This window comes from Berghia stephanieae, chromosome 11, assembly GCF_034508935.2.
Source record: "Berghia stephanieae isolate SIO BIC M18660-M18661 chromosome 11, UCSD_Bste_1.3, whole genome shotgun sequence".
Classification (NCBI taxonomy): Eukaryota; Metazoa; Mollusca; class Gastropoda; order Nudibranchia; family Aeolidiidae; genus Berghia; species Berghia stephanieae.
The window spans coordinates 13,170,948-13,185,947 of record NC_088370.1 but is presented as its reverse complement, the minus strand read 5'-3'; the positions used below and the strand labels follow the sequence as shown (position 1 = coordinate 13,185,947).

Below are 15,000 nucleotides of genomic sequence, written 5' to 3'. Positions count from 1 at the left end.
ACGAAACATGACGCCTGATGGGCGATATTACATTTTTTCCCCGACAGAGACAACGCCGTTAACGGCCAGATACTCATTTTACACCTGAGTATGGTGAGAGAATGTGAGGAAAGAGCCTTTTCTAAGGAGTCAACTATGCGCCAACCGAGTCTCGAACCCAAGACCTTCCGATCCGAAACGAGTGTTATACCACTAGACCACATAGCCGGTGAGGGGGAGGAGGAGGAGAAAGAAGAAGAAGAAGAAGATGATGATGTTGATGATGATGATGATGAAGAAGATGATGATGATGATGATGATGATGATGATAATATGATGATGATGATGATGATGATGATGATGACGACGTTGATGATGACGATGACGATGATGATGATGATGATGATGATGATGATAACGATGACGATGATGACGACGATGACGATGATTTCATTACCCAATCCTCAGCACTTACATAGCAGAGCCTGCAAGTTCCTGGCTGGACGACTATTTTTCTTGGTTGACGAGCCCAGAATGCTGTCGATACTTCAACAACACAGAACAGTTTTGTCCCTCTACAGGTAGGCCTGGCATTGGAAAACTCTGAAAGAACATCTGAATTTTAACCCTCCCCTTAGCAACTATAGGAAAATCGTCACATTCGTTACGATACAACCAACCTTTTTCTTATTCAAATTTCTCTTGTACATCATAAAATTTAAAGAAAACGATCAGTGTGTTGTAGAGCATGTTTTGTTAAAGAAATAATGTATGGCAAGAAGTTTACTGCTATTATATCAGAGTGACAAAAAAATATTTTTGTGTTAGTTGGGTGTGAAGTTTTGGGGAAATTCTGAAAATGGCTGGTAAGGAGAGAGTTAAGAGATATATAAATATATGTATGCATTTGTCTAGAGCACTTCCACGGATAAACCATTTCAATGAGCCTCACAATGCTTTACTTATTATTCCCTTCCCCTGGCAGTCCATATGTGACCCTTCGTCTCAAAACGGCATTATGTAGGGATGAACCAGATGCTAAAAAGTCAATTTAAAGCTGAACTGGTCAATATTTTGAATTGTTGGTATTAAGCGCACTAAGTTATAACATTCATTCTCCTCTATAAAACATACAAACTCAACGCAAGTCTGAGATTTCTGGCAATAAATTCAATTTTCAGCATCTTTATCATCCCGACATAATAATGTTGTGAGGCGAGGGGTCACATATGGACCGATATTTCTATTTCATAGTGTTCAAGTCACCACATAGGCGTCCTTTTGAACTAATCCTCATATCATATAATAAATACACTTCGTCTTTGTCTTGAAGTAGAAGAAGAAGAAGAAGAAGAAGAAGAAGAAGAAGAAGGAGGAGGAGAAAGAGGAGGAAGTGGTGGTGGTGGAGGGAGAGGAGGAGAAGAAGAAGAGGAAAGAAGAAGGAGAGAAAGACGAAAAGAAGAAGAAGAAGAAGAAGAAGAAGAAGAAGAAGAAGAAAGGAAGAAGAAGAAGAAGAGGAAGAAGAAGGAAGAGGAAGAGGGTGACGAAATTATATGTGAACCGCTGTGTCAACCTGGGAGTTTTTTTTTTTTTTGGCAATAGAATTAACTAGAAAAAGAAACGAAGCTGAATGTCAAAATGCCAAGAAATAGGAAATTTTATTTAATATTTTTTCTTAAGTTAGAGAAATAAAATCCTTCTTAATGATGCTTTATTTAATTGGACGATTTGACTCAAATTGTGTAACTTAAGGTAATAAATAGAGGTACCTAAATGAGTCAATAAAATGGAGATAAAGATAAAGGGAGTAAATCCGACTCATGAATGAACAACACAAAACAAACGTCGTTTCGACCCTTGGCCTTTTTCAAGTAAATACAGAATATATATATATTATATATATATATATATATATATATATATATATATATATATATATATATTAGATTGTCATAATAATATACATTTACAAATTTTCGCCTATATTATTATGACAATCTAATATAAATATATATGTATTCTGTGTTTCCTTGAAAAAGGCCAAGGGCCAAAATGTCGTTTGTTTTGTGTTGTTAATTCATGAGTCAGATTTACTCCCTTTATCTTTATCTCCATTGTAACTTTAGCTTTTGTTTAATTTTAAGTATCTGCCCACCCCCCCCCACCCCCCCCCCCCCCCCATCATTATACCGTTTTGAGACAAGTGGCCACAAAAGACCATTGACCTATTATGTGTCATGAATTCCACATTATTCTTCTCCAATAGGGAACTCAAATGTGAGGTCAAAATAAAAAGAGAAAAAAATAGGCTCCAGTCTCATTGGAAGTGTAAAACCAGTCTTCCAGTGGACTGGATTCATCGTTACTAGTCCTCCTCCTGGTTAGATAAACATTTCAAATGATTTTGGAACCGGAAAAATAGGTGTGACGTCACGACTTTTCTTCCCTATCCTGTGTTTCATCATCAGTCAAAGACCCGTCGTGTAGACCGTGCCGAGTTGAAGACACGTACAAGGGAAGACCAATTGGAGAGGATTTTGACAAGTTCTTACCCTGGTTCCTACACGACAACCCCAATAAGATTTGCTCTAAAGGGTAAGATTGGAAAGTTTTATGTTCTTAACTCTTTCCTTACCGATCATTTTCAGTATTTTCCCAAAATGACAGGCTTACCCAGCAGAAAAAAAAATGATTTTTAAAAACTCAAACAAGCTCTCTACAAAACAACTTTCTGTTCTTCATTATTAAACAAACATTATTCTTTAAAGTTTGTGATGTACAAAATATATCTGAATAATAAAAGTGTATAAATGAATTGTGTCGTAACAATTATGACGATTTTGCTGTAGGTGGTAAAGAGAGGGTTAAGGGTTTTACGGCGCTTCAACATATTAAGCTCGTATCAATGCCAGTAAAAAGGAAGAAAATGGGATAGTAAAAAGCTCCCGACGTCCTCTGCAGTTTTTTTTTTCTTCCGAGCTTGGTATGGGTAGGTCGAGCGGCTTTTCTTTTTATTCTTAGTATTTTGTCCGTGCCCGACGTCTTTATCCGGAAGACGGCAGAGGACGGCAGTGCCGGGTCGTCGAAGTCAGTCTCCGGTGTTGGTTAGTAGCCCTAAACCGTTTTGAGACAATGAAACACCTAAGATATAAGGTGTGTTCGATAGCAAGTTTTGCACGAAAGAGTAAACTTGTCTATTTTTTTTTTTACGAATTTCAGAGGCCATGCAGCTTACGGTTCTGGTGTTCACTTATACAATGACAGTCAAAGGCATACAAAAGTCGGAGGTGAGTATTTGAGGTGATTTTCACAATGTTATAGAGTAAATGCCATTATTTGTCTTCCTCTAGCTCTCTAAATAGCCTGAGAATGGCCAAAAGTAATTTAAAAAGCAACACAGATTCCATGCGCATCGCAGAGGATCGTGATACGTGGAGACAGATGACCGGTAACGTGCTCAAGAGTACAAGCCACGATGGATGATGAGGATGATGATGGAGTAAATGATCTCTTAACGGCCACAATAGGCTAAAATAATTGTCTTTCTCAGCATTTTTGTCTGCTGCACCTCGACTATGGGACAGCGTGGCTCAGCGGTATGGTCTTTGCTTCTTACCCAAAAGGTACCAAGTAAGTTCGACTACCCGCCTCGTTGTGTGGCCTTGGACAAGTCATAATATCACTTTGCGGCGATGCCCTGCGGCTGATTCCTGTGTTATTCAAGTCTTCCCTTGGAATAGACCCAAAAGACAAATTTCCCCTTGGGGATGAATAAAGGGAATATAATTTTTATTTTATTTTATTTATTTGCCTGAAATCGACGTGTAGTTATTTGCCGGTCTGATAACCCAATTGATTATGGGCTCATTGTAGTAGTGGAAATACTCTGAAACTAACGCGAAATATTCTCAACTACAACATTGTTAAATCAGAACCATATAATTTGCGCTCGGTTATAAGACCTGTAAATATGGGCACGTAGACTTAGACAGATCAAGATGCCATTTATAGCAAGCTTGTTCATTGGCAAACCAGGTGAAGGTTGTTCCTAACGCATTGGAAATTGTTTATTTTCACCTCATTCGAAAACTGCGATTGGTTGTCATTTGATTAGTGAATTATAAAAAAAAAATACTTCATAACCTTATAGGACAATAGTCGAAGAAGACTGATTTTTAGGGGATGTTTTTTCTTTTTTTTTTTTTTTGTATTTTTCTTTCTTGCTTTGTCTGGCACTGTTTCATAAAAATCTTTTCAGATCTTTATAGAACAAGAACCTGAGTGTTTTAAAACTTCAAATTTCTCTGGTGATTCTATCAGAATCCTACTTATATTATTTTTTCAGCCAGTTATTTTATGATATATCAGAACTCCCCGAAGACTTCATCATGCTATGTCAGCGCTTTGAAAAAATGATATTGAAATCTAAAATATTTGCTTATTTATTTTCCAGTCAGTTACTTTATGATTATCAAAACTTCCCCACGATATCCTCAGACTATAGCAACGCTTTGGAAGATGGTATGATACAAACGAAAGAGTGAAAATGGAGAGGCTTCGGATGGTAACAATACAGACATTGGACGTTTCGGGTACAAACCCTTCGTCAGCACAACAATAAACAAATTAACGTGGAAAACAAATAAAATGCAATATAAGTTGCATCGTCTGTACTCAATGGTGGTTTCACTCATACCCCAACCACCATTTTGTGTACAAACGATACAATTTATATTGCATTTCATTTTATTCGTTTTCCCCGTTAATTTGTTGTTTTTTGTTTTGTTTTTTTTTTTGTGCTCACGAAGGGTTTGTACCCGAAACGTTCATTGTCTGTATCATTCCCATCCGAAACCTCTCCCATTTTCACTCTTTCGTTTGTATTTTCACAATCCCAGGCTTAGGGCAGCCCTTACCGCTCTCGAAAGATGTTATAGAAATCGAAAGCATTTACTTGTGTCATTTTCCAGCCAGTTACTTTATGACATACCACACCACCCTGAAGACCTCGGCAGACTATATCAACGCTTTGAAGGAGGCCCGTGTAGTCGCTGAAAACATCTCTAGAATCATTTCCCACAGTGATGAGGATGATGAAGTCGCTGATGTGTTCCCCTACAGGTCAGTGCTCTGGTGGATTTGTCTATGGAATGAGTCAACATGTCTTTCAAGATAGCACTAACGAAAGAGTGAAAATGGAGAGGCTTCGTATGGAAACAATACAGACAATGGATGGACCTTTCGGGTACAAACCCTTCGTCAGCACAACAATACACAAATAAACGTGGAAAACAAATAAAATAAAATGCAAAATAACTTGAATTTTATTTTATTTGTTTTCCATACGTTATTTGTGCATTGTTGTGCTGACGAAGGGTTTTTTGACCCGAAAGGTCCATTGTCTGTATTTTTCACATACGAAGCCTCTCCATTTTCACTCTTTTATTAGTATTATCACGATCACCGGCTTCAGGCAGCCCCTATCGTTTTCTACTTTTTCCAGATACCACAAGTATAAGAATTACATCCTGAAATATCAGAAGATTTTACTGTCATAGTTCTCGGGTAGATTCGCATGTGGGATGGGTCAACATGTCTTTCCAGTTATCTAGAACAAGGTTTTAGGATTCAATCCTCAAGATATCAGAATATTTTACTGTCATAGTACTCGGGTAGATTTGTCTGTGGAATGAGTTAAATGAGTCTTTCCAGAGAGCACAAGGTTTTAGGATTCAATCCCCAAGACATCAGAAGATTTTACTGTCATGTTTGCTTAAGAGGAATATTTTTTATCATGGTACTTTTTCCAACCCAGGGTCTCAAAGATAAATAAATCCCTTTGACTTTACCGTCCAGGTTTTATTGCACTAAAAGTAGTCCTTCAGAGCCATTTAGGCCCATGAAGCCGGGGTTTATCACGGACAATAGAAATTGCTTGCTACCCGTTGGATAGTACACTAGTTTATCGCATAATACTTTCCGACAGATCTAACAGACCCAGCTATCCAATCACTGGGTGGACAGGGGGATCGATCCCTTTGTGTGTGAAGTGAGTGCTCTACCAACTGAGATATCGGGATCCTTACTAATATTAATAAGTATCCAAACAAACTGGAGCCCGTTGTCTAAACCTGAGTAGCAAGATGATTTATTCGTAAACTACTTTAAAAGCAATACATTTCGTATTTTACATCTTGAATGCATACTCGTCACAGTGGGCACATTTTTGATACTTAAATTATTTTAGAGATAGAGAATTTTGAGTTTCTTTTCAGTGATTGCCTTGAAAAAAAAAAGGTAATAAATACATTCCTTGTTTTATTTTTGTTCAGTATCTTCTACGTCTTCTACGAGCAATACCTCACCATCGTCCATGATGCATCCGTCAACATCGCCATTTGCCTGGCGGCCATCTTTGCCATGACCTTTCTACTGCTCGGCCTTGACCTTCACTCCGCTGCCATCGTCGTTGTGACGATCGTCATGATTCTGGTGAACGTGATGGGGCTGATGTATCTGTGGAATATTGAACTCAACGCTCTGACAGTCGTCAATTTGATCATGGTGGGTGGCGACTTTACAACATGCCGAACTGGTTTTATGTCTTAAGCTATTTTTAGGGGCAGCGTAGCTCAGCGGTACGTTCTTTGCTTCGTACCCGAAAGGTACCGAGTTCAATCACCTGCCACTGTACTGTGTGGCCTTGAGCAAGTCACCTCGCCCGAGCTCACTTTGCGGCGCTGCTCTGCGGCTAACGCACTGGTTATTCCAGTCTTTCCTTGGAACAGAACCTAAAGACAAATTTTCCCCCTGGGAATGAATAAAGGGAATTGTATTTTATTTATTTTATCTTATATAGCACAATATCCACGAAACGTGCTCAAAGCGCTTTGCATGCAAGGGATCCCTAACCAACAGAAAAACTCAACTTTTAGGACGAGAAACGACACCTGTTACTGTTAGGCGATATTTCTAATATATTTTTTTCGGACATAGACAACGCTGTTAACGGCCAGGTACTCATTTTACACTACCTGAGTAAGGTGAGAGAATGTGAGTAAAGAGCCCTTTCCAAGGACTCAATTATACGTTGCTCGAGACTCGAACCTTGGTTTCCGTTCCGAATGTGAGTGCCATACCACTGGACCACATAGCCGCACATGTCGGAGTGAAATAGACCAAAGAAGATAGATTTAAAAGCCAAATAAATGATCAAAATTAGGAATTTTAGAGTTTTTGAACTATGCGTTTTGAACAGTCGCTCTCTTTTCCATGAAGACATTTGAAGACCACAAGGGGGGGGGGGGGGGAAAGGTCACATAATCTATACCCCTTGGCACATAGTTAATTTGTCAAGGGTTGGTGTAAAAATGTATTTATTGAAGAAGAGCACATATAATAAAGAACAGAGGGGAAAGAAAACCAAACCAAGATGAATATAAGACTTCTAAATTTTTTAATTGTTTTCTTAAATCACATTCCATATGACTTGTATTTTCCCCCAGTGGTCTTCATTTGTTTTAACTCAAATGTTTTGAGTTTAACTTACCTTACCGGAGTTCTGTCTCCCTTCTTCTTCTTCTAGGTTCCATGCCTGGTCCAGGCTTCGGATACTGCATGAATTATCTCTCTCCATTCTCTTGCTTTTTCAAACAGCTCTTGGATTGTTAGGTTGGTGAAGCCCTTCAGTTGGTCTATGAGTGTTTTTCTTTGTCTCCCCCGGGCGCGTTTACCAGGTATTTTTCCACAACTTGCCAGGTATTCATTCTTATCTTTCCTTACTATGTGTCCGAAAAAGGATAGTTGTCGATCCACTATTAAGGGCATTAGTTTCCTTTGTTGGTATGTTTGTTTTAGCACTTCTTCGTTCGTTTTGTGTGCGGTATACGATATTCTCTGCATCCTTCTCAAGCACCACATTTCAAAAGCTTCAATGTTCTTTTGTGTTTCTGCATTGGTAGTCCAGCTTTCGCATCCGTAGAACAAGATTGGCCACACGTAGCACTTCAAGACTCGGAATCTAATCCCGAACGACATCTGTTTGTTTTTCAAAATGTTTCCCAGGTCCATGAAGGCCTGTTTGGCTTGAGTTATTCTTGCTCGTATGTCTCGGTTACATCTTCCATCTGTTGTCACTATTGAACCTAGGTATTTAAAACTTTCTACGTTGGTAAGCTGCTCGCCGTGAATCGTTATATTGCAGGTGTTGTTGTTTTTGGGGTTTTTCTGTATTACCATGCATTCTGTTTTGGTGATATTCACTTCCATTCCCTTGGCTTCACTATCTACTACCACTTTGTCAACAATCTTTTGAAGTTGGATTTCTGATGTTGCAATGAGTACCGTATCGTCTGCGTATCTTATATTATTTATGTTGTGACCTCCTACTTTTATTCCCTCCATATTATTTATGCCCCTCATGATTGTTTCTTGGTATAGATTAAACAGATCTGGTGAGGCAACACACCCTTGACGGACTCCTTTCTTAATAGGAATGGAATTTCCTGTAGAGTTTCCGATTTTGATAGATGCCTGCTGGGTGTAGTATAATGTTTGCATGAGTCTGAGGTCTTTCTCATCAGCGCCAATGGAGTGCAGTTGTTTTAGTATTTCTTCGTGGCGTACTCTATCAAAAGCTTTTTTGTAGTCGACAAAACAGAGGTATAGTGGGGTCTGAACCTGTATAGCTCTTTCACTTAAAACACGGAGGAGGTATATTGCGTTCCTTGTCCCTCTGTCAGGTTGGAATCCATATTGTTCTTCTGCGATTTCGGGGTTAATCTTATTCCTTAGCCTGTTGATAATTATACGCAACAGTATTTTGTTGATGTGACTTATTAAACTTATAGTTCTAAAATTTTCGCATCTGACTGCACCTGCTTTCTTTGGTATTGCTATGAAAATAGAGTTACAGAGATCTTCTGGAATTTTCCCAGTATTGTATATATTGTTGAATAATATGTGAAGTTCATCAATTGCTAGATCTCCTAGGCTTTTTAATACCTCTACAGATATTTCATCAGGGCCTGTTGCTTTACCATCCTTCATTCGTTCCATGGCATGTTCAATTTCACTTTTGGTGATGTTTGGTCCGCTTAATGGTTCTTTGAATTTCAGTGGTGGTTCATTTCTATTTGGATCATTGTACAGTTCGCCTATGTATTCTACCCATCGGCTTTCTATATGTTGTTCTTCAAATAGCAGTTCCCCTTGTTTGTTTTGGATACAACTTCCTGCTGCTTTGCTTTTCCTTTTCCCTGATAGTTCTTTTATTCTTTGGTGAGCTTGTTGGGGGTTGGGTTTGTATTCTCTTTCGATTTCGCAGCATTTCCAGTCTAGATAGTTCTCGTGTGCCTCGATGCATTTGGATTTAATGTGGTTGTTCAATGTTTGGTATTCTGCAGACCCTCTGTTGCATTTTCGTCTTTCTTCAAATAGGTTTAGAATTTCATTTGTCATCCATTCCTTTTTGCTGTTTGTTTGAGCTATTGGTAAATGCTTTTCTGTAGTTGCTTTGACACACTTTTGGAATATATCAAATTGTTTTTCACATTTTTCGTTATCAGGTTCACTTTGGCTTTGTATCATGAGTGCATTTTCAAATTCTTCTCTCATTTTTGTTTGTATGCCATTGTCTTTGCATAACCTGTAATCCCTCTTTATTCTACCAGCTGTTCTCTGAATAGCTTTAAACTTTATCCTTACTGTACAAACAACTGGGACATGGTCACTGTCTACATCGGCGCCTGGGTAGGTTTTGCAATTTAATATGCCATTTCTGAATCTTGATGATACTGCTATAAAGTCTATCTGGTTCCTTGCTCTGTCCCCTGGTGATTGCCATGTCCAGGTTCTTCTTGGGTGTTGTTGAAACCAGGTGTTTGAAATCATTAATTTATTTGTTCTACACCAATCTGCCCAGATGTTTCCTCGTTCATTTCTGTCTCCGAGTCCATGTGGTCCGATTATGTCACCATCTCTGCCTCTGCCAATCTTAGCATTTAGGTCCCCCATTACCATAAGGACTTCTTGTGATTTACACATTCGTTTTGCTTTGTCTAGTGAATGGTAAAACTCTGTCATATCTGCATCTGTCGCCTCTTCTGTTGGTGCATAAACTTGAATAATATTGGTGTCAACTACAGGTCCTCTTAGCTTAACCAGCAAAACTCTGTCTCCCTACAGAGGTTGAATGTCATGGAACGCCATTCTTCACGCTCAAGGGCCATTACCGAGCAGTCGATTATCTTTTGCCAGTTGTTGCCTCCACATTTCCTATCCAGAACTTCCTTGGTTTGCCCTGTACCTTTCTGTCTGCTACTTTCCCCTCTAGCACTGATTTTTGGATGGTGTTGTGTCTCCGGATGTGTCCATAATAGTTAAGTTTTCTCATTCAAACGTCTGCCAACAGTTTTCTGGATCTTTGGCCTGCATCAACTAATTTAACTAAAAATTAAATTTTAAGTATCGACCCCCCCCCCCCCCGATATAATACAGTTTTTGAGACAATTGATCACATATTTATATACAATTTAAAAAAAAAACGAAGTTGTTGGCACTCAGCTCTTTGTTATCGTTTTTCCTCCAGCCATTTCTATGGTTTGCTCTCACTAGATAAATTCTATCAACCAGACAAGAAAAGTTCAATTGAACACATAGTTTTGGTACGTTTTATCAGGCTGACGGATTTAAGGAGTATTTTAACTAAGCGCATACCATCAATATACATCAGAAATCTCTCGTTATCTAGGTGTGCCCAATAGGCTTCAACAGTCGTGACGTCACTTCCCTCGTAATAACTTAGTATACTGGTTCTAAACTATCGGAACAATGGCGGACGCTCTTATGAAATACTCCTCCGACGAGCATAATAGTGTATCCAGAGGAGAAAAACATTATAAATCTGATCATGTTTTGACTTTTATACATTCTGATCACATGACATGTGAAAAAGTTCTAGCCATCATGAATAATAAAACGTACCGATTTTCTTTGTGTAGAACCAAGCTGCTCGTTGCTGCGCGGATGTGACATCAGACTATTGAATCCTATTACTTCCATGACATAATAATATCTTCTCTAATTCCAGGCTATTGGGATCTCAGTGGAGTTTTGTTCCCACACAGTCCGTGCCTTTGCCATGAGTACTCTCCCCTCTCGGACAGAAAGGGCTAGGGAGGCTTTGGGACAGATAGGAAGTTCGGTGAGTTCATGATATTTATAGATAGAATGAACATGACGTCATTCAGTCAGGTCTTTGTTATTAGTTTTTGCCATCCGCGTTTTTGAGTAACTCTCACTAAACTGTTTTAACCAGACTATAAAAGTTCATGGTTACACATAGTTTTGTGTGTTGGTCCGTTATACTTCCGGGTGGCAATGTTGTGAGCTTCTTAGCCAAGCGCATACTATCTATATAACGAGAAGAATTAACTCACTCAACCCTAACACCTACTATATCCGTAGTATACCCGGGGTTACTTTTACCCCATGCCTATTTATTACATTTTTTCTGAGACAAATTATAGGCGTGGTATCAAAGCTAATGTTCTTAATGTTTACATGTGAATGGTAGTTGAAAATAAAACTAGCTATTTATATGCTCATTTTTAGTACGTTATTTATTTTTCCAATTTTGAAAAGTATCAAAAACCACTAGAATTGAGTGAGTTAAATTATAAATGTAAGCTTCAATTTATTAGACGAAGACAGATTTTATGGACGTTTCGGGTTTCCCCTTTATCAACACAACAGGATGAATTAAACACTACATACTAAATGAAATAATATGATAGTGGCGCTGTTAAGGTGAATGAACAAAAACTTTTTAAAACAACGATTTTGTTTATACACCTTAACCCTCTCCTTGCCAACCATAGGAAAATCGTCACATTCGTTACGACCCAAACAGCACTTTTATCATTCAGATTTATTTTGTAAATCACACAATTTAAAGACAATTGTTTTATTATAGCTATAAAAACGTGACACTGTGGTGTAGAGTTCATTTTGCTGATCAATATTATGTGTAGAATGTATTTGTTGCTTTTCTGTTTGAGTAATAAAAAAAATATTTTTGTGTTGGGTGGTAGTGAAATTTTGGGGAAAATTCTGAAAATGGCTGGTAAGGAAAGGGTTAACAACGCAACTATCACATCATTTCATTCGTCTGCTGTAGTGTTTAATTCATCCTGTTTAAGAGGCTTCGAGCAGCAACATTTTCATGACATTTATATAGTCCTTCCCACCCATTAGGCCCTAGAAGCCGGGGTTTCTACAACTACAATAATATTGTTTCGAGCGTTCGATCATAATTGTGTTCGGCTATGTGGTCTAGTGGTATGACACTCGCTTTCGGATCGGAAGGTCCTGGGTTTGAGCCTCGCTCGGCGCATAGTTGAGTCCTTGGAAAAAACTCTTCACTCCCATTCTCTCACCGCACTCAGGTGTAAAATGAGTACCTGCTCGATAACAGCGTTGTCTCTGTCCAAAAAATTACAATATCGCCTAACAAGCGTCATGTCCCGTCCTACATGTTAAGTGTTGCTGTTGGCCAGGGACCCCCTTGTAAAGCGCTTTGAGCACGTTTAGTGGATATTGCGCTATATAAAAGCTCATTTATTTATACTTGAAATGTTTTATAAATAGCTCTTTTTATCAAAATGTTGAGCACTATTATTTCATGGTTTTTGTTTTTATAACACGCAGGTTCTAAGCGGGATAACCCTGACCAAACTCGTGGGCATCATCGTCCTGGCCTTCTCCAAGACCCAGCTGTTCCAGGTTTTCTATTTCCGTATGTACTTGGGCATCGTCGTTTTTGGGGCTTCCACGGGTCTCATCTTCTTGCCTGTGCTTCTTTCCTATTGTGGTAAGTAGTACTGTCACCTTTCCTATTTTGGTAAGTAGTACTGTCAACTTTCCTATTGTGGTAAGTAGTACTGTCAACTTTCCTATTGTGGTAAGTAGTACTGTCAACTTTCCTATTGTGGTAAGTAGTACTGTCAACTTTCCTATTGTGGTAAGTAGTACTGTCAACTTTCCTATTGTGGTAAGTAGTACTGTCAACTTTCCTATTGTGGTAAGTAGTACTGTCAACTTTCCTATTGTGGTAAGTAGTACTGTCAACTTTCCTATTGTGGTAAGTAGTACTGTCAACTTTCCTATTGTGGTAAGTAGTACTGTCAACTTTCCTATTGTGGTAAGTAGTACTGTCAACTTTCCTATTGTGGTAAGTAGTACTGTCAACTTTCCTATTGTGGTAAGTAGTACTGTCAGCTTTCCTATTGTGGTAAGTAGTACTGTCAACTTTCCTATTGTGGTAAGTAGTACTGTCAACTTTCCTATTGTGGTAAGTAGTACTGTCAACTTTCCTATTGTGGTAAGTAGTACTGTCAACTTTCCTATTGTGGTAAGTAGTACTGTCAACTTTCCTATTGTGGTAAGTAGTACTGTCAACTTTCCTATTGTGGTAAGTAGTACTGTCAACTTTCCTATTGGGGTAAGTAGTACTGTCAACTTTCCTATTGTGGTAAGTAGTACTGTCAACGGAATTGAAAAGATTGTACTTACGAGTAAAGTTGCTGGGAAGAAAAGAACAGGGAGACAGAGGATAGATTACTACATTGACAATTTGAATGGATGGATTGGTGGAGGGGAGGAACAGGAATCGAGCTATTGAGAAGATCTGAGGACAGATATGGTTGGAGGGACATGATCGCCGATGTCTGCAACAGGCCTGGCACTCGATGATGATGATGAGTACTGTCAACTGGGGTAACTTTGCCTCAAGGGGAAACTTTGCCTCTGTGAATTTCTTACTGGTCCACAATTCAAGAAGCAAAGTTTCCCCTTTAGGCAAAGATATAATACAGCGCAATAGCCACTAAATGTGCTCAAAGCGCTTTATAAGGCGGGGTCGTTGACCAACAGCAACGCATCCCATGTAGAACAAGACACGACGCCTGTTAGGCGATATTACATTTTTTTCTGATAGAGACAACGTTGTTAACACGTTTTACACATGAGTACGGTGAGAGAATGTGAGTAAAGAGACTTTTCCAAGGACTTTGTCTCACTTTTTCCTCAAGTTCTTTTAATTGTAATTCTAGAACTTTTTGCTACCCCATTTTTTTTTTTCTTCCTTTTTACTGGCGCTGATACGACCTTAATGTGTTGCAAGCGCCGTAAAACCCTTAAAAACAAAACAAAACAAACGAGCAGTAATACTGTGAATGAGTCGAAGGGTCCATTTACTGATGAGAATTTGGATCATGGTGGTTACGACCACGACGATGATGATGATGACGACGACGACGTTGATGATGGTACTGGTGGAGGAGGAGGAGAAAAAGAAGAGGAAGAGGGTGATAATATACATGTTTCTTGTTTGTTGTTGCTTGACTTACTTAAATAAAAGTCAAGACCGGTGACCACTCGGCAATGCGGAATAGGCTTGAACAGTCGTGACATCACTTCCCTCTCGTAATGCCGCATAGTAAATTAGTAACTGGTTCTAAACCATCGGAACAATGGCGGACGCCCCTTATGAAATACTTGTCCGGCGAGCATAAAAGTGTATCCAGAGGGGATAAAAAACATTATAAACCTGATGTTTTGACTTTTATACATTCTGATCACATGACATGTGAAAAAGTTCTAGCCAGCATGAATAATAAAATGTACTGATTTTCTTTGTTTAGAACCAAGCTGCTCGTTGCTGGGCGGACGTGACATCAGTCAAGACTATTAAATCCTTTTATTTTATTTTTTCCCCACAGGTCCACCCGTGAACAGGGCGAGGATTATTCGAAACAGAAAGAGGAAAGATACGATTGTACACAAAAATCAGGTGGAGCCCACACCAAACAAGGGAAACAACCTATGTGAAAAATACTCCAAAATTATTAAGTAACTGTATAGATAGAACGAAGTTGACGCCACCCAGGTCCTTGTTACTGTTTGTTTGTTTTGTTTTTTTTTGCCATCCATGTTTACGAGTAATTCTCATTCATTAAACTG

The 15,000-nt window shown here is 38.8% G+C and overlaps 1 protein-coding gene across 7 annotated transcripts in view; it reads left to right on the top strand.

Moving 5' to 3' along the window:
- Positions 1 to 15,000, top strand: part of LOC144957388 (NPC intracellular cholesterol transporter 1-like) — a 53,119-nt gene that overhangs the window by 38,104 nt on the left and 15 nt on the right. For 5 of the 7 annotated variants that reach the window (XM_078888655.1, XM_078888652.1, XM_078888654.1 and 2 more), the window contains exons 20-27: positions 448 to 560; positions 2,448 to 2,574; positions 3,199 to 3,266; positions 4,950 to 5,100; positions 6,312 to 6,543; positions 11,069 to 11,182; positions 12,688 to 12,850; positions 14,760 to 15,000. The exon at positions 14,760 to 15,000 is cut by the window's right edge and continues 15 nt beyond it. In XM_078888655.1, the coding sequence (XP_078744781.1) occupies positions 448 to 560; positions 2,448 to 2,574; positions 3,199 to 3,266; positions 4,950 to 5,100; positions 6,312 to 6,543; positions 11,069 to 11,182; positions 12,688 to 12,850; positions 14,760 to 14,893 (1,102 nt within the window). In that variant the 3' untranslated portion in view covers positions 14,894 to 15,000. The remainder of the gene's footprint in view (positions 1 to 447; positions 561 to 2,447; positions 2,575 to 3,198; positions 3,267 to 4,949; positions 5,101 to 6,311; positions 6,544 to 11,068; positions 11,183 to 12,687; positions 12,851 to 14,759) is intronic. The other 2 variants (XM_078888657.1, XM_078888656.1) reach the window with 1 other exon arrangement.